Source organism: Vulpes lagopus, chromosome 16, assembly GCF_018345385.1.
Source record: "Vulpes lagopus strain Blue_001 chromosome 16, ASM1834538v1, whole genome shotgun sequence".
Taxonomy (NCBI): Eukaryota; Metazoa; Chordata; class Mammalia; order Carnivora; family Canidae; genus Vulpes; species Vulpes lagopus.
This window is the reverse complement of record NC_054839.1, coordinates 30,997,276-31,017,593: the sequence shown is the minus strand read 5'-3', so window position 1 is coordinate 31,017,593 and position 20,318 is coordinate 30,997,276. Positions and strand designations below refer to the sequence as shown.

General features: G+C 34.7%; 1 protein-coding gene across 1 annotated transcript in view; it reads right to left on the bottom strand.

Annotated features, from left to right (window-relative positions):
• Window positions 1-20,318, bottom strand: part of MYCBP2 (MYC binding protein 2) — a 262,243-nt gene that overhangs the window by 94,462 nt on the left and 147,463 nt on the right. Inside the window, exons 40-46 of the mRNA XM_041731051.1 lie at window positions 15,338-15,563; window positions 13,937-14,055; window positions 13,004-13,091; window positions 10,731-10,780; window positions 8,136-8,308; window positions 6,644-6,788; window positions 3,371-3,586 (exon numbers count right to left, since the gene is read on the bottom strand). Coding sequence (XP_041586985.1) covers window positions 3,371-3,586; window positions 6,644-6,788; window positions 8,136-8,308; window positions 10,731-10,780; window positions 13,004-13,091; window positions 13,937-14,055; window positions 15,338-15,563 — 1,017 coding nt within the window. The remainder of the gene's footprint in view (window positions 1-3,370; window positions 3,587-6,643; window positions 6,789-8,135; window positions 8,309-10,730; window positions 10,781-13,003; window positions 13,092-13,936; window positions 14,056-15,337; window positions 15,564-20,318) is intronic.

The window sequence follows — 20,318 nt, the reverse complement described above, 5'->3', positions numbered from 1 at the left end:
GTCACATTATTCCCAATATTCTTATAGTCCTGCATCATTGCCCAATTGACCATTATCTTCCAAAGTTCATGTAAAGTTCTCCAACTGCTCATTCACTTCTAACTTATATTCATAGTAAATAAAAGAGGCACACCCACATCACTCACAAGCCTCTTTCCTTTCTCTCACCCTTCCTATTTTCATGAATGTGATTTAGAAAAGATCTAGCTGCCTTTATCTACTAAAAAATCACAAATGAGAAATATGCTACTTAAGGTTAGGTCTAGCAGGAAAACCCATAGTTCCAGATTCCCAGCACAGTGTGTTTTCCACTCCACCATTTCCCCTCAAAATACATATCATTACATTTACTAATGAAAGAATAGATCATATCTTATTTTTCCATCCTTCACAGTATTTGTCTGACTGCTGAGTAGTACACAGTATGTGTGAACAGCTGATCTAGAAAATCCCTTTCCTTGAACATGCATGGATATCTCAGAGTCAGTGTGGGAATGATATTCTGTAAATGCTCTAACCCTAAGACACTCTGAATAGTCTTGAAAAACTGCATCCAGTTTTGGTAACTGGATTTTCAAAAGAAATTGTACAAATTGAGGCATGTTCATAGGAAACTAAAAGAATGATGAGGGAGTTAAGGGGACCAGAAAGTAAATCCCTTACATAAAAGTGGGAGTGAATAAGAATGTTTATCTTTGAATTCTTTAAGTCACTGGATGACTCATCCAAAACTCCAGCTTTTTCATCCAAATCTTCAATCTCAACAAACTTAACTCCAACTCTACTTTAGCCACTCACACCGAAAGTCACAGACCTGTGACATTCCACGGAATTTTCTTTCTCAGAATCACAACAAAAGGGCCTGCTCAGTTTTCTGCTTCAGTGACTCCTATGGTATCTATTCTTAGATTACTAGTCCTTTCCACCCCCTACTCTCTCTCTCTCTGGATCTATCTGTCTCTCATCCTGTCCAAACTGATTGGGTTCTATTGTCCTTTCTTTAACTACCATCTGCTGAACTCTCCCCTCTCACACTATTCATTTGTGGAGTTCTCTGGTAAAACTTCAAGCTGAATCAATCCAAATGATTACCTTATCCATGTTCATATGACACACTGCAATGTTAAAACAGGATCTCCAGTTTCATCTGATTTTTCAAAGATAGCTGATAAATTTTATCTGTTCTCTTTCAATCTCCACAACAAATATTTCATTTTCCTCCCTTTGTTTTAAAATCCTGACCCTAACATTCATCAGTCCTAATCCAATTTAAAAGTATAATTACTATCATAATAAATAATTCTTTTGGCTGCACAATTTATAAATTCCCTAGCAACTGAATTAATTACTTTCTTTTTCCTCTCCTGTAGGATAAAAGAGGAAATACTCCTATTTAAGGCCCACCTCACCCCTGTAAAGAGTCTGGAGCTCTAAACTCTGTTATTATCTCTCCACCCATCTTACTGGTTTCCTTCTTCTGTATTGTCTCAACAGTATTAAAACATCCAAGTCTTTCTCTATTCATCTCAAACTCAAAAGCCTTCACTTGATTCCATTTCCTCTGTCTTCTTATAGCCAAACATCTTGAAAGACTTAATCTACTCATTTTGTTTTTATTTTCACTTCCTCTGCATCTATAAATTCAACTTACAATGCCTTTAAGACTGCTCCTGCCAAGATCATCGATGAATTCATTGTTTCTAGATCCTTTTCAAAACTTTGCTTCTGCAGCTTAACACTATTAACCCTTCCCAAACTGCTCTTTCCTTTACTTTCAAGATATGCCATAAAGTAGTTGGAGGAAGTCCTCAGGAAAATCAACTATGGAGTCAAACTCCCTGACACTTGTGTGGCCTTGAACAAATTACTTAACCTCTCTGTGCTTTAGCTTTCACATATGTAAAATGGGAATAAAAACAGCAATTTATAGGGCTATTGTGAGGATTACATAAATTACTGTATGTTAAGTGGGGAGAAAGTGGCAAAAAGTAAACACTGGTCCTAGCTTAATGTCTTACCTCTTTGGCTAATACTCTTGGCTTCTTTATTTTTTTTCTTTTTTTCTCTTACCTATTTTATAAACCAATGTTTCTCAAAGTTTAGGTTTTGAATTTGAATCACTCTGCATAGTCACAAATTCTTGAACCTCTCTGAAGATGTACTGAATCTAAATCTTCATATTATTGGAAAATCTCCTTTTTAAATAAGTGCTCCAGATGATTTTGATGTAGACAGAAGTTTGAGAATCACTGATATTGGTGTTTCTCAAGATCCTGTTTTGGAACGTCTCCCTTCACTCAAAATGGAAGATATATTTCATCTGCTTCCATGATATCATGAGTATTCCAAGTGCTAATTACTCTCAAATTCTTTTCTTGAGGTCGGATCTGTGATCTTCTCATTTGCATAGACAATGTGAATGTATCTTTTATATATAACTTTGCATGGATATTTCAGAGATATCTAAAACTTATCACATCCAAAATGATTATCTTCCTCAACCAATATCTGTTCCTCCTCCAGTATTGTAAATCTTTCTACTTAAGGTCAAACTGAATTTCACCTTTTAATTCTTACTTCTTTTTACTCCATCCCCTTCAGCCATCAAGTCTTACTGACTAAATATCTTTTGAATCTCTTTTCATTAGTTCAAAGGATTAGCACATCTCATCGCACTAAGTCAATAATCTACTAAAGAGACTTAAGCTAGCCATGCCTTTTGATCATCTGTCCAATTATTCTCCATATTCCACTATGATCTATATAAAACACAAATCTAATTGTGTTGTTCCCCTAACTGAAAGCCTTCAATGGCTCACCATTGTTCTCTGTTAACTGGCACAATTCCTAACTCCTGCTTTAACTTATGCTCACCTTGCTAATTTAGTATAATGTTGCCTATGAAGAGAACTAAATATGCTACACAAAATATTTTTAAAAATGTCTAAAGGCATTGTAGATCAAAAAGCCCCAAAGAAGTAGGAAACCCAAAGACATGAGGCTGGCATGTGAGAAAACCCAAAAATCGAAGGTGGCGAGGTAAACGAATTCCTGAAGGGCTGTCCTAGGAGAAATGGCAAATCGAAAATAGACAAATACTTTTGTAGGAAATGAAATTCAGTTTTCAGCCATTTCAATCTCTGACTGGATTAACTTGATCTATTACTGGAATCCCCCTATGCATCTGCCAGAAAACAAATGAAAATCCTCTTTGGAGGAAAATAAATCATCCCCCCTAAAGTATTCCAAGCTTGTATTTATCAATAGCTCTCTAGACCTGAAATATTGTGTCTACATTTGGATCACTGAAATGTCTGTTAAATGAATACATAGTAAATAATAAAATTTTTCTAGCAGTGAAATAAATTACCTTCATCATTGTTATGGCAATATACCGAGCCTCCTTCACTATCATTGGTTCATAAGAAACATCCAGCTTTGGTGATGCCAGCCCGCCAAAGGTCATATCAGTATTAGAAGGTGCAGCTGCTACTGCAGGGCTGCCAGGGATCCTTTGAGGTTTTTTCACTTGCTCTTGTTGTAAAGATGTTTTTTTCTGAGAAACAGGAACGGCTTTCACTTCCACCTAACCATATCACAAAAACCAAATATTATTATTATATAATTGTCCATGACACATTAAAAGAAGCAATTAACAAGTACAGACCCACAACTCCATAAATTTAATGTGATCACTGGTCTGTCTTGGGCATTCCTTTCAGAGGTGTGCCAGAATGACCACAAGATAGTTCTACAATGTGAACCTGGAACACATCGTGTAAAAGAGGCCTTGATTTTTGGAATAAATAACCACAGATATAAAAACATAAGATAAATTCTACCATTCATAAAATACAAGATCGCAGAACAAACCTACACTGAATTCTTGAATTCTTGCAGGGAATAACATTAAATTACTTTATCAGGTAATTCAAGTATGAATGCTTTTACACAATCTCCACATATTTTAAAGCACTAATCTTGGGTCACCAGGGTGGCTTAATCGGTTAAGTGTCTGCCTTTGGCCCAGGTCATCATCACAGGGTCCTGATCGAGCCCTGCATCAGGCTCTTTGCTTAGTGGAGAGCCTGTTTCTCCCTCTCCCTTCTGCTCATGCTCTCTATCTCTATCTCTCTCAAATAAATAAATAACTTTATAAATATATAATTTATACATAATAAATTATATAAATACAATTTATTACATAAATTTTTTTAGAAATCTCAATTTTAGCTGTAATGTTCTGCAGAAGAAAATGTACTCCATTAAGAAGACTTAAAAAATAACACATAATAAAAAAATTTGGACTGACATAATGCCCTGGAAATACTACAAATCAATCCTTCCTTCCTTCCTTCCTTCCTTCCTTCCTTCCTTCCTTCCTTCCTCTCTCTATTTATTTACATTTTTATTTATTTATTCATGAGAGACACAGAGAGAGAAGGCAGAGACACAAGCAGAGGGAGAAGCAGGCTCCATGAAGGGAGCCCAATGTGGGACTTGATCCCGGGACTCCAAGATCACACCCTGGGCCAAAGGCAGGCACTAAACTGCTGAGCCACCCAAGGATCCCCTCCATCTTATATTTAAATTACAGAAGTTTAAAGGTATATAGTAAAATTCTTCAGCTTATATACACTGCCATCATTAAAAGCTTTACACTTTAAATGTAATAAAAAGAAAAAAAGGGAAAAAATAAAAAATAAATGCTTTCAAATTTAAAGACACTTGACTTTTTAAAATTACAGCCACTAATTTTATACATATATTTTGATTTAATCTTTGTTTCAACAACTATATTTACTCTAAATAAATTAACATCAGAAGCACATTTGCCCATGTACTATAAACCTTGAAGTAAATTACTGAACAATTTTATAATGAGTACTGAGATATTGTAGAATAATAGCTATTCTGCTTCCTTTTACCAACTACTCTGTAAGTGAGCAGGATTTTGTGGCTTAATCAATTCTAAGTTTCAAACAACCAAATCACTTTGTAACATATCTTTGAAGGGGTGGGGGTGGCTGGGGAATTGCCTATAACAAATTTTCATTCAATACACATTTTTTTAGAAATATAATAAAAGTTTTAAATGAGATATTTACATTAATTGTATCATACTGGATTCATTTTATGCATCACAATATGCTCCAAAATGTCATTATTAACTAAAGTTTCAGGAAAGAAGTATCCAAATAACTATATTCATTAATACAGCACTTGATATTTCCATTCTCCTTTTTTTTTGCCATCCAAATTCATGTATTTCTATTTTTTTAATTAAATTTCTGATTCTAATTCCAGTATAGTTAATTTACAGTGTTTCAGGTATACAATATAATGATTCAACAATTCTATACCTTACTCAGTGTGTTTATCACACTAAAGGTATACTCCTATCACCTATTTCAGCCACCTTCCAGCCCACTTCCCCTCTGGTAACCATCAGTTTGTTTTCTATAGTTAAGAGTCTGTTTCCTAGTTTCTCTCTTTTTTTTCCCTTAGTTTTGTTTTTTAAATTTCACATATAAGTGAAATTATTTAATATTTGTCTTTCTCTGAATTCTTTCGCTTAGCATTATACTCTAGCACCATCAATGTTTTTGCAAATGACAAGATTTCATTTTCATTTTTTATAGCTGAATAATATCCCATTGTGTGTATGTGTGTGTGTGTATACCACCTTTTCTTCATCTCTTCATCTATCGATGGACACTTGCACTGCTTCCATAATTTAGCTATTGTAAATAATGCTGCAATAAACATAGAGGTGAATGCATCCTTTTGAATTAGTGTTTTTGTATTTTAGGGTAAATAACCAGTCAAGTATGATTACTGGATCACAGGATAGTTTTATCTTTAGTTTTTGGAGTCTCCATCATGTATTTCTAATTTAATATATATCAATATTATATATATATATTTTTTAATTTTTTTATTTATTTATGATAGTCACAGAGAGAGAGAGAGAGGCAGAGACACAGGCGGAGGGAGAAGCAGGCTCCATGCACCGGGAGCCCGATGTGGGATTCGATCCCGGGTCTCCAGGATCGCGCCCTGGGTCAAAGGCAGGCGCCAAACCGCTGCGCCACCCAGGGATCCCCTCAATATTATATTTTAAATGTTGTTTCAACAGTACCAAATCCAAAATGTATGAGTCTTTTTTTAATTTAAATTCAATAAACATTTAGTGTATTATTAGTGTATACAGTTCAGTGATTCATTCATCAGTCTTATACACCAGTGCTCAGTACATCACATGCCCTCCTTAACGTCTATCATCCAGTGTATTCGAGTCTTTTAAAGAATACATAAAAAATTTTTAAATGTGTTCTTTCACTGAATTACTCAACCACTATATATTAAGGGCCTTCCCTCTATGTGCATATATGGACACTTTCTTATCCTTTCCTTGAATCACCATAGCTCCTAACAAAATGCAAGAAACAAACAACAATTTGGAAAAGCGTGTACTAATTAATTTAAATAAATCATTTAAACAATTTTTTGGCTTCTTCTATTTATAAATATAAAAACAGTACTGCAAATAGACTCTAAAAATCACTTGTGTTTTCTAAAATTTTATTTGTTAAAATAGTTAGTACTTTGATGACTACAAATTTAATTCTGATATAATTACCTTCATATTTGGAACATGTACCACATCCCCATACTGGTCTTTTGTTTGAACAGTTATGGTGGTAGGCCAACCACAACGAATATCATCCTTGTTAAGGATTAAAGATGTTTTCTGAGGATCAGCATAGGAGTCTGGCTGAAGCCACCTGGCAGTGATGAAAAAACAAGCAAAACTAAACATTCATAAATATCTTTAATGATTAACATGAAATTAAACCAAATGAATAAAACTTGTATCAAACGAAGTGCTAAAACGGTATCTTCATTTCCCACCCAGTGACAATCACGAGCATCTCCCTTGCAAATTGTTAATGACAAATTCAATAAAAAATATGCCAAAGTATAGGAGATTTCTGATTTTAATAAATAAAATAGAAATAATTTTAAAATTAGAAAACTTGAAATTTTAACATGGCTGACATAAAATAACTGAGAAAATGAATTTAGGTTATATATATTTGAAGTCCTAAGTACACTCATTCTTACTGAGGAAGGTGTGCTGTAATCTGCCAGCCTGAAAACCTGGGAAAGAACAGCTCCTCTGTAAAAGCGGTGATAGAAATGGCATTCTGTTTGCTTGAGAACAGCAAGGTTAAAGATACACTGTTAATTTTCTCTTTACACAATTTTTCAACTATTGTCCCGTACTACCTTCCCTTCCATGAAAATTCTGTCAAATTTCTATACTTTGGGATATTCATTCTTGAATTCATTATATGATCTACATTCAATGTTGTCCTGGGAGATGAGTAATAACTAATTCTGTCACATTTGGGAAATTCATTCTTGAATTCATTGTATGATCTACATTCAAGTTGTCCTGGGAGATGAGTAATAACTAATTCTGTCACATGTTACACAAAGTTAGCAGTGAGGCTGACTTAAAATATTTTCTGTTCTCCAGTCAACATTTTGGTTTTTGGTTTTTAAAAACTACAGAGGAATCTCTTTTTAAAAAAATAAAACTGGGAAGAAATTAGACTTTTCTATTTATTAGTAAGATCACACAAGCCAGTCTATTGTTTTCTTTTCATTAAAAAAAGAAAAGCAAACAGTAACAAAATCAATGAGAACTTTACAACCTCAACTGATTATACTTAAATTCTTTTCTTTATATTTAAATTCTTAATTTATATTTGTATTATTGGTAGACTTCAAAAGAAATCTTATTAAAATAAAATACAGTGATAAATTTTATTCTAGATAGTAAATGTTACTATCAAATACATACACTTCTCAATTATTCCATGTGCACCAATTTTTTAAAATAAAAGTTCACCTAGGAAACTTTAAAATCATCAACTACCATGTATTTTAAAAACATTTTAAAGTATTTACCATTTTATATTTCAGCAAGTTCAAAACACACAAACCAGATTATTTTTGGCTGCATTTTAATATCCTAATAACTTTCCCTTTGTTTCTCTTCAGAAATGAAGACTGAGGCAAGTCTTGAAAGTCAGTAATTGTAGTACTTAAATAAAGCATATTACCTTGCAAGCCTCCCACCACTTGATCCTGGAACACAAGCAATAAAATCATCCAGAAAGGACTGTTCATTGCTTTGGATTTGAAGTGGTAAGTTTCCTTCAAGTGCCTCTAATATAGTTGGTGAATGAGAAAGAGCTAAGCCCTTTCCAAGAATACCAGAATGGGTTTTGCACACCTGATGAGTAAAAGAGAACATTTATGTGTTTTAAAAATGTAAAATTTTAATTACTTGAGTTTCTTGAACTTGCACACAATTTTAGGTAAGCCTTTCTGGGGAAAGTATTTTCTCTCCATGCTCCAGTACTCCTTTAGTCTAAAAGTAGATAATATCCTCAGAAGGGAAAAAGATGGGATAATACTTCCGGCCTCCTTTCTTCCACAAAAATAAGTAACACATCAGAGATCTGCATACTAGCCAAGACAGTACACCTCTACCCATGCTAGCCCTCCATGTGCTATGTCCCCATCTGTCTGCACCAGGCCTCTCTTCTGCAGGCAGCTGTGGAGGTCTCCCAATTTTTGTGTTCCCATTATTGGCATCATTTCATGTGGATTATCTCTGCTCTCTTAGGTAGGTGGGTACCAAGGTCCTGCCTTGGGCTGAAAGTGGACAGAAGCCTGACTGTGGCTGCACATAAACTCCATTAGCCTGTTAAAGCCTTAATTAAAATTAAGAAAAAAGGGTAGACAAAGCTGAAAGTTTAGTTCTCATTGATGTGACAAGCAAGTCTTATGTTTTGGAAAGACCTGCTTTAAATGCTGAAATTCTAGAAACTTTTTAGTAACGATGTATTTCAAAACAAAGTATTTTTCATAGAAAAGGATTATACTTCCAGTACTATCACATTTATATAACAGTACCTTTGCATTCTACAAGATACAAGACACAAAAACCATGATCTTTAAAGTCAAACAGACTTGAATTCAAATCCTGACTTTGGACAAGTACTATGTGCTCTTGAGCTAACAAGTTACACACAATTCCTGAATTTGCAAAATATATAAACTGGTGATCAAATAACATCTCTTTACTATGACTATTATAAAATTTAAATTATATAAGACATATAAAGTACATACTACATTGCCTAAAAAGTAGCAGGTCTTTTTTTTCTCCCCTTAAGATTTATTTTATTTGATAAAGAGAGAGAGAGAGAGAAAGAGAGAGATAGACAGAGAGAGAGAGAGAGAGTAGGAAGGAGCAGAGGGAGAAAATATCCAAGCAGACTCCCGCTGAATGCAGAGCCTGACACTGAGCTCTGAGCCCAATGAGGGGTTTGCTCTCATAGCCCTTGAGATCAGGCCTGAGCTGAAACCAAGTGTCGGATGCTTAACTTAACTGACTGAACCACCCAGGTGCTGCAAGGAGCAGGATTTTAATATATGTTAGATCACCACAAGCCAAAAATATGGGCAATCTGGGACATCAGATTTTTTTTAACAGAAACACAATAAACACCTCTTAGTATCTGGCCTAAGTGACATTTTATAAACCACAATAATCCCTGTAATAATGAATAACATATGAGTTCCTTAATGGTTCTGTTTGATACTGTATTTGGTTTTTTTTTTTTTTGATACTGTATTTGTTAAATGTTTATTGAATTTTTGTATATCTTAAAGTAAAAAAAATTAAACTTTTTTTTAAAAAAAAAACAGAAACAAAAGCTGGTGGATCTTTAAAACCCAGAAGTTTCTTAATATTATTGAGGATACCAGGGCTCCCTACAATTAAGAGAATAGTGATCAAGATCATGGACTTTGTAACCCAATGCCAGAGTTCAAATTCTAGCCTGGCTGCTTACTAGCTGTGTGATTCTGGGCAAGTTACACAAGTTTTCTAAGCCTCAGTTTCCTTACTTGTAAATGGAGATAAGAGTCTATCTTTCATGGGGCTGCTGTGAGGAATAAGTGAGTTAAAAATATGCAAAGTGTTTAGAATAGTAGTTGATACGTCAAGATCAAATAAATGGTTGTTTCTGTTATTACCACTGTGATCAATTCATCTCAGGAAATAAATAAGATGCAAACTACTAGCTATAGATATTAGAACTGAATACTAGCCTCTATCTCCTAATTAGTTGAATTCTTAGACAAATCACAGAATTTCTTTGAACTACAGTTATTGTAACTGTAAGGTACAAGAGATAAAACTAACCTCAAAATGTAAATCCTAAAATAAATAATATTAAAGATACCATAAACTATAAAGTGCTATATAGACATTATTTTAATTATTACTACTAAAACTCTTTTTCCTATTTTTCTAACTGGTAAATAGAACTTCTTTCAAGATCCAATTTAATTGTCGTCAGTTCTGCAAAGTCCTCCCCTATGCCCCCGACCCTTGGTAACTTTTCTTTCTCTAGCAGGATTTATATCTCACTCCAGATTTAACAACTATCATACAGCACAGTAAGAGCAGCCTTGGGTTTCTCTCACCAAGAAATTATGAACTATGTATTTTTATTCACCAATGAACAGAATGAAGTACTTATTGAAAGTACTATATTCAAGAAAAATAAGGTTGATCTGAATGAAACTACTGCTTTGAAATTAATGTATAAAATTTATCTTTATGATGTTTGGGACAATACCTGCAATGCAGCCTCTTCAAGAATTTCAAGATCTTCCTCTAATTCATTACCTGTTATGTGAATGAAAAGTTTCACCAACATATATCAGTATTTAGCTTAACTTTCTAGTCTTTTGCATTCATTACACCTTTTTCACAGTTCCAAAATTCCAGACTGAAAGACTGAAAAGAACAACTAGCATTCTGGCTCAGTCTCAGTGCTTTACATTTTAAGATGTAATTTTCAGTGCAAATATAAACCATAATTCTCAAGGCAATACTCAAAAAGTATTCATTGTGTGATTTGCAAGATATATACACTCTATTATATAACATACAACTACATAAATATATACTCTATCTTGCAATATATATTTTTTGAGCATCTGTGCAAGTATGTACAAAAATTGCCATTTCAAAAAATAGATAGCATATAAATTTGAACAGGTATTAACAAATTTTCTTCAAAGGTTACACCTATTCTTTCATGTAAGTAAAACACAAGATGTCTCAATTGCTCATACATGCAACAACATCCAGGAGGAACAGGGGAACTGAGAAGTATGGAAGGGAAAAGGAAAAGGGAAGGGAACAGAAAAGGAAGAAAGAGAAGGGAGGAAAGAGGATGAAGTGGGAAAGGTAGTCTCAGACTGAGGGGCTATTGATAGACTTCTAGGGGTGAGAATTGGGGAAATATAATAGTAATGTGTTTTATTTCCAAACACTGTAAAAACACATCTTAAATCATGTCCAAGTATCATAGGATCAGTAAAGATTTTTAACCTTAGTTTCATCTTTACCATCCGGATTATAAATCAACTTACAGATCATACAAATTTGTATCATATTAAGAAGTACTATCTCTGCTACTGCCTCATTTCTCTGCTGTGCCTCACATGAAAACTCTAGTTCTAAAGAACTATCTATCTATTCAACCTGTCTCCCCATTCTGACTACGCATTCTCTCACTCCATTCTAAAGGCCTTCTGTTTCTCTCATTTTATTGATCTATTTCTTGTTCAGCATATAAATAACCAACAAGGTTTTCCATCCAATGACAGACTTTAATTGACTTCTCAATTACATTCAAAAGGCTGATGAATGGGGGATCCCTGGGTTTGGCGCACCTGCCTTTGGCCGGGGGCATGATCCTGGAGTCCCGGGATCGAGTCCCGTGTTGGGCTCCCAGCATGGAGCCTGCTTCTCCCTCTGCCTGTGTTTCTGCCTCTCTCTCTCTCTCTATGTCTATCGTGAATGAATAAATAAAATCTTAAAAAAAAAAAAAAAGGCTGATGAATGTCCACTCTCTCCTGGTTTTACTCCTACCTCCTTGGTTGCTGTACCAGGGTGGTTTTTAAACCCTCTTCCACTTGCCTGTCCATTTTTGACACTCTGGCAAATCCCACCTTTGATCCTGGGTGATCTCCTTGTTCTCATTTGCATTCCTCTTCCTAGCTTATCTTTCACATGGTCTGTCTTTAAACATCAACTGTTCAAATGACATTTCCACTGACTTGTCCCCTGAGTGCCAGACAATGAATATTCAATGGTCTACCTGGTATGTCCACTAAGATATTTTTTGAAATATTTTATTTGACAAGAGAGAGAGAACATACAAGCAGAGGGAGTGGCAGAGGCAGAGGGAGAGGCAGGATCTCTACTGAGGAGGGAGCCCAATGCAGCGCTTGATACCAAGACCCCAGGATCATGACCCGAACCAAAGGCAGACGCTTAATTGACTGAGCCATCCAGGTGCCCCTGATATGTCCACTAAGATATTTTTAAAATATCTCAAACTTTTGGCTTAATATCACATATCCAGTGCTCAACCCAGTGCCTGGCACATAGCATTTCTGTGCCTAGGGAGGGCTTTTTTTTTTTTTTAAAGATTTTATTTATTCATGAAGGAGAGAGAAAGAGAGAGAGAGAGAGAGGCAGAGACACAGGCAGAGGGAAAAGCAGGCTCCATGCAGGAATCCTGATGTGGGACTTGATCCTGGGTCTCCAGGATCAGGCCCTGGGTTGAAGGTGGTGCTAAACCGCTGAACCACTGGGCCTGCTCCCTAGGGAGGGTTTGTGTGCATGTTTGTATGTGAAAACAAAAGACCAGAGGATACTATTCAGTCTTCATTAAAGAAAATCCAAACTATCAGTATATTAAAGTTACTGCTCATGAATGTATGGGACTACTGAATTCATTTTGCTAATTTATTTCAGAATGTCATAAAATAAACATATTCTACTCTTGAAATTAAAAAATATATATATAAACACCTAGTACTTGACCAGACTTACCAATAGGAAGTGCTAGATCCTTTTTCATCAAAGCTGCAGCACAAACTCCACCAAGATTGGCTAATTCTTTTTCCAACTGAATGACTCCCTGGAAAGAAAAGAAAGAAAAGAAAAAAAAGAAGATAGAAGAAAAAAAAGAAAGAAAGAAAGAAAGAAAGAAAGAAAGAAAGAAAGAAAGAGGAAAAGAAAAGAAAAGAAAAGAAAAGAAAAGAAAGAAAAGAAAAGAAAAGAAAGAAAAGAAAAGAAAAGAAAAGAAAAGAAAAGAAAAGAAAAGAAAAGAAAAGAAAAGAAAAGAAAAAAGAAAAGGAGAAAAAATCAGCTGCTTTAAAAAAATTTTTGGAAGATAAAGTGGATTGTCAACATAATGTGATTTGTATCCAAGCATAACTTTTGATACCAGAAGGAAGAACATGTTGGTGAGTGCTTAAATAGAGAGTGGAAGAGGGTCAATAATATGTCTTCTGCATGTTATAAGGTCCGGGCCTATAGGTTAACTGTCCAAAGAGTTTGTCATTCACTACTTTCAAGTAACGTGATCATTTTTTTCACCTGTTGTTTTACTGTATGATTTGAAACATTTAGAAGAGATAGGAAGTTAGTCCCATTGTGAAATCAGGTTCTATTATGTACTCAGGAAGGTAGAGCCACCTGAGCAGATTTGGAGCAGGCACAATTATACTCTCTTTAAAGGCTACATTATATAGCACAGACCCGTTCTCTTCATGTATTAAAAGTGAAAAAAAAATAGGAACACTACACAAAACTAAACTATAACATGTTTTAAATTATATACCCTAACTTAAAATAAATTTCAGGCTTCTTGAACATCGGCAAGCAAAGAGAACTTTAGTTAATAGCAGCCCTCATTAAAAAAAAAAATAGCAGCCCTCAGAAATGCAATCTTAACAGAATGAGAAGATAATTCATTCTTACCTCATCAGGTCCAGGGCTAAACTCATATCCAATTGCAAAACATTTAAAACCATAGAAAGAAGCTTTGTCATCTTTCACATAATCTGATGCAGTCTCCAATGAAAAAAGGGCCTCATTTCCTAAGAGAAAAAGCTAACATTGAGTTCAAAATCTGAAACAATTTCATTAACATTTCCCCCTTTTTTTTTAAAGATTTTATTATATATATATATATATATATATATATATAGAGAGAGAGAGAGAGAGAACGAGAGAGCAAGTGAGCACATGCACAAGCAGGGAAAGGAGAAGCAGATTCCCCGTCGAGCAGGGAGCTTTATCCCAGCACCCTAAGATCATGTCCTGAGTCAAAGGCAGATGTTTAACTGTCTGAGTCACCCCAGTGCCTCTCTGTATCTTTTATCTATCTCAAAATAGGCAGCAATACAAACTGGATACAAAAAAGCCCAGTCTTTTTGAGGTGGACGGTGTTCCTCTATCTACTTGAATAAGACTGCTAAAAACACTGCTAGCCAACAAACAGAACCATCCCACATGAATTATTATTTTTCTCTATGACCAAGCTCTCCTTATCAAATGTTCTACCTTTCTGTTACACGACTTATCGTTTTTCATCTGTCAATTACTAGAGTAACCTAGGTTAGTTAGCCTTTTCTGTTTCAGAGTGAGCAATCCTCTTACCTGGTCCCTTACAAACAAATAAGGTGGGTCAGACTAGAAAAAAGAAGCTTCTGAATTCAAATAGCCTATGAATTTGAGGAATCACAAGAATACTGATGGTTAATCAGTTAAAAACACAATAGACTACATACACTTTTAATAACTTACAAACTTTCTCTGAAAGGAAAACACCAGTAACAGCAATAACAAAAGTGCTCCTTCTGTCTCTTGCTTTCTCTCTCTCTCTCTCTCTCTCTCTCTCTCTCTCTCTCACACACACACACACACACACACACACACAACCTCCAAGCCCGAAGAACTGAAAACAACAGCTTTAACATAATTTAGAAGGTTAGGTGGTTGACCAATTCTCTTGATTGGAAATGAGTCCTGGTTAAGTTCTTAAAGTCTTGCACTCACTAGGAAAATAAAAGATCAAATTCACTTTTTCTATAGTTTGTTCCCAACTTTACAGCCAGCCACTCCTCAATATTAACTCTGCTTTGGTCAAGCTATTATTTTTTTTTTAACAAGATCCTCACAACAGTCTCTCTTCTAAAATTCAGTCATGCTATCTCCACTGTCCAGAGTCGTCTTCACTATTCAGGTGCAATCTGGATGCGTAGTAGGTCTTGAAGAACTCTTTCTAAAAGTTGTAAACATTTTCAGTGATGTATCCTTACTAAACATAATTATTACAGATGCACAGATTTTACCATATAGAAGAAAAAAATAACTTACCTGGCAACACTAAAACCATAGTAGGCCACCCAGAGGACCCTGAAAATTTCTTTAATTCTATCCAGGAATTAAGATTTTCATGAACAGATGTCAATTTTGGTCCATATCCTGAATTTTGAACAGTTCTGACAGGAATCAACAAACGAAGGACATCTTCTGACTGTGCAGTGCCACACTGGGGGTCAAACTCGATTGTCATCCACCGTACACATTCTGGGAATGTCACCTGAGATCAACAGGCAAGAGAACACTTTATTTGTTAAAAAAATTTGACTTTTGTTTTTTTCCTATTTTAGAAACAGCTCATACTGTAAAGATGATGCTTTCAACATATTGTAAACTGATTTTAAGTAAGAAATTAATTAAGTAGCTTCAATATGATAAGAAATCAAGGTATTCACATTAAGCATCAATTGTCCTGACTCTCTACTTACAAGATTTACTTCTTTCTACCTAATGCTTGGTTGACATTACATTAATAATGTTTATAAGCACACAGATAACATTTAAAAATATTACAAGGCTGTTTAGTTTCTTTTTTTAATTTCTTTTTTTTTTTTTTTTTTTTTAATTTTTATTTATTTATGATAGTCACAGAGAGAGAGAGAGAGGCAGAGACACAGGCAGAGGGAGAAGCAGGCTCCATGCACCGGGAGCCCGACGTGGGATTCGATCCCGGGTCTCCAGGATCGCGCCCTGGGCCAAAGGCAGGCGCCAAACCGCTGCGCCACCCAGGGATCCCGGCTGTTTAGTTTCCATAAAAGTTGAGCTATCTAATTTTCTTGTGGAACAGTTTATTTATATAATAAATTTTCCATTTCAGTCAGAATGCATTTAAGGAATTTAAGTAGGTAAATGAAAATATAGTTTGATGGGTAAAATATATAGATATTTTGATAGAAAGTGAATAAATCTCTAAAATGTAAGGTTTTAGTCACTTTAAGGTTATCCACTATTCATAGGATGTGCTATAAATGATACTTTTTCATTAGCAAAATACTTCAGAACTTCATGTATTAAAAGAATAAACAGTAGCACACGACAAGGGGTGCCTGGGTGGCTCAGTGAGTTAAGCATCCGACTCTTGGTTTCGGCTCAGTTCCTGATCTCAGGGTGTGAGATGGAGCCATACAGCAGTCTCCACATTTAGCAGGGAGTCTGCTTCTCTCCCTCTCCCCGCGCCCAAGTGCACCCACGAGTACACTCTCACTCTTGCTCAAATAATAAATCTTAAAAAGAAAAAACACACACACACGATGAAAACCTAGATTTTTATATTCTCCTAAAGTTTTTATAGTAAATAAAACTTAAAGTTTTACTATATAATATGAGTTTATGATGGCATATAATTATATGTATTTTTAAGGCCACTTTAAGCTTCTGTCATCATCATGGTAGAGAAATTTCTGTTTTGGTAATCAAATTACAATTAAATAGGACCATGTTAAATAGTAAATTATGAAACAGTTATAGGATATGATACAAGTATTAAGAAATTTCCTAAGTATGATATTGGTCTAAAAACATTAGGACTAAGGCAAACATTTTTAGAAAAGGATTTAAAAAAAATCTCCATTTAAATGAAAAGGTCAACTTTGTTCATAATTACATAAATACAAATTAAAATGAAAGTAAAATACCATTTTTCCCATTTTATTAGACGGTCCAATATTTAACCATTTACTCTGTTGGGGAGGCTGTGAAAAAACAAGTACTCTCAAATATGGTTGGTGGGGACATAAAATGGTATAACCTCTACAGAAGGGACTTACTCAACATCTAGCAAAGATACTTATGCATTCACCTTCTGAATCAGTAACCCTAAACGTATGAAGCATATGGCTTTTCATTCCATTTTTGTTTGGCCCAGCAATCCCACTTCTAGGAAGTTAAAGATATATTTCTGAATATATTAATAAAAATCCCCAAACATATGCACAAGGTTTTCACTACAAAAAAATTTACAGAGGGAACCCTGGGTGGCTCAAGCAGTTTGGCGCCTGCCTTCGGCCCAGGGTGTGGTCCTGGAGTCCCGGGATTGCATCCCACATCGGGCTCCCTGCGTGGAGCCTGCTTCTCCCTCTGCCTGTGTCTCTGCCTCTCTCTCTCTGTCTCTCATGAATAAATAAATCAAATCTTAAAAAAAAAATTTACAGAATGCTGAAATGCTCATACATAAGACTGACTGAATAAACTGTATCTTCACAGTGGAGTACTAAACAGTTATAAAAAAGAATGAAGATGATCTCTTTAAGCGGATATGGGGAGAGTTCTATGCATGTTGTTACATTAAAGAAGTACAAAATAGTATATTTAGTGTGCTAACATTTTTATATAGATTTTATTTATTTTCTTGAGAACGAAAGAGGAAGAGGGAGAAGCAAACTGACTCCCTGCTGAGCAATTAGGACACCAATGTTGGGGGGTGGGGAGGAGGCTGGATCCCAGGATTCTGAGATTATGACCTGAGCCCAAAGGCAGATGCTTAACTGACTAAGCCACCCAGGTATCTTGGTGTGCTACCATTTTTAAATAAAGAGAAAAATAAGACTACATCTATATCCATCTATCTATTTTTCAAAAAGGAACACAGTAAGGAAATATCAGGATATTCAGTGGAATAGCGAGAAGCAGAGAAGGGAAAGGGCAGGGCCTCATAATTCTGAGCATATTATTTTGTATAATGTTATTTTTGCAGTCATTAATATTTTACACATTTAAAAAATAAAGTTAAGTCAAGCAAGATAGGGGGAAAACTCACAAAAATTAAGTACAAGAAACCAAACTAGCCTAACTTTTTTGCAAAGTGATCATAAAGCAACCTGTATATATAGATAAAAAGTACTACAAGTAAATCCTGAATATAGTACTTTGTTATATAATGTCAGTGGGATATATTCTAAAGACAAACATTTTGCAAGGAAATTGTTGATTTTACTTAGTAGTTTTATTTTTTACAATGACAAGTAAATGGGATAGGCATAAAGAAAAGACTGCTATGATGTTGATTGGAACTAGTGTGGAGTATTCAAAAACTGATAAAAACTTAGTGAAAGGACATAGAATCCAGCATGAATGAACTTTCACTAGCCAAATCAATTAAAATTTGAGCATCCAAATGTATAATGACAGCAAAGGATTATAACATTAAGCAAAAAGAAAATAGTTAAATCTGTATCTATATAAAGGCATAAAATGAATGAATGGGTGTTTAAAACTGGAGGGATGAAAAAAAAAAATAAAACTGGAGGGATGGGAAAACCATCTTTTACAATAGAATACCACACGGAAGGAATAACAGGATTAGAAAGCCACCACTTTGAAACCACTATAGCAACAAGTGATTTGCGTATGGATGCTAAAACCACTGGGTGAAATTTGTTAGGGAATGGTAGTTTTTACATAGTCTCTAGCCATCTACATATAAACCTTTTCAAAGGAAAAAGATGCTTTTCTGGCAGAGAAATTTGCCAGATATCCTCTTAATCAAGTAGTAAGTACTTTTGATAGGACACTCTGAGAAGAATCACCTATGAAGTGCTGCTGCCCAAAACACTTGACCTAAGTTTAATCACTAGGAAACAATCAATCAAGTCTAAATAAAAGGAAGCTTTTACAAAATCATTGATTTGTTTTCCATAAATGCCAATGTCACAGAAAGTCAAGGAAAGCCTGAGGCACTGCTTCAGATCAAAGGGACACAGCGAAGACCTGACAACCAAATGAGCCCGGCTGAATCTCAGATCTGAGTTTAGAAAAATGCTATAAATGCTGTTATTGGGGCACCTGGCAAAATGTTTAGCTTATAACATGATATACTACTTCTATTTATTATGATACTATAGCATCAATGTTAAATTTCCCTAAAGTTGATTAGTGTGTTCTTGCTATACAGATAAATAAATCACTGTTCTTAGGAATAAGGTGATAGGTCATTTTCACTTACTCTTAAATGGCTCAGTGGTAATAAATACAGATACATAAATATAACAAACGTGGCAATAATAAAAAGTTGAAACACGTGGGGAATGAATAATATACACTACATATCTGCATCTGTATGTGACTATGCTTACATTAAAAAAACAACAGAAGAATAAACTACAAAGTCATGATAAAATGAAATGATGAAATGTTACCTATGTATGTATGATAGGGAAGGAGGGAACAGAGTGAGGGGATAAAGGTAAGAGCCAGACTTCCCTAAATACCCTTTGCTTTATAGATTTGAATTAAGATAATGTAATAATTTAACTTGTTATAAAATAAGTCATAAAAAGCAGTGCCTAAAATCTTAAAACAAAAAGAAATGATGCCAAATGTATGTCCAATTAGTGGCATAATCATAAACATATTATTCCAACTTAACCACACTCACTCACTTTAAAGGAGTAATTTCTTTATACATCCTAGCTGGGATACACCCAACAAACAAAAGACACACATATCCCCCAAATGAATAACTGATTTTCTAATTCTAACATTCCCAGTGTCATCAGGGACAGTAATCTAGACGTATGAGAAAGATTCAAGTATTCAAGTATAAATAAGGTTCTGTGGACCTTATTTTGAATTAATATCATCAGTACAAACTTGAGGTATTTGATCTTTACAAAAAATATATATACATAAATATATCTATATAGAAATATATACACACATATAAAAATAATGTGTGCCTGTGTGTATAAATACATGCACGTTTATGTGGGACTGTATGTACTAGTTCTGTGCACTTTAAATATTTAGAAACAATCACCAACCCAAGAAAAATGAGCCAAATTCTTCTTGCCAAATTTTGGCTTTTATATACCTACACCATTAAAAAGAACCAGGGAATTTTGTAAAAATGGCTTTGATTTCAGATATGAGGCAAGAGATGTAGAAGATGAACCTAGAACATCGTATACCAGAGAAGGACAATGCTATGAATGACTACAAAAGTTATGTCTAAAGGATTCAGAAGGCAAGCTAAAGAGGC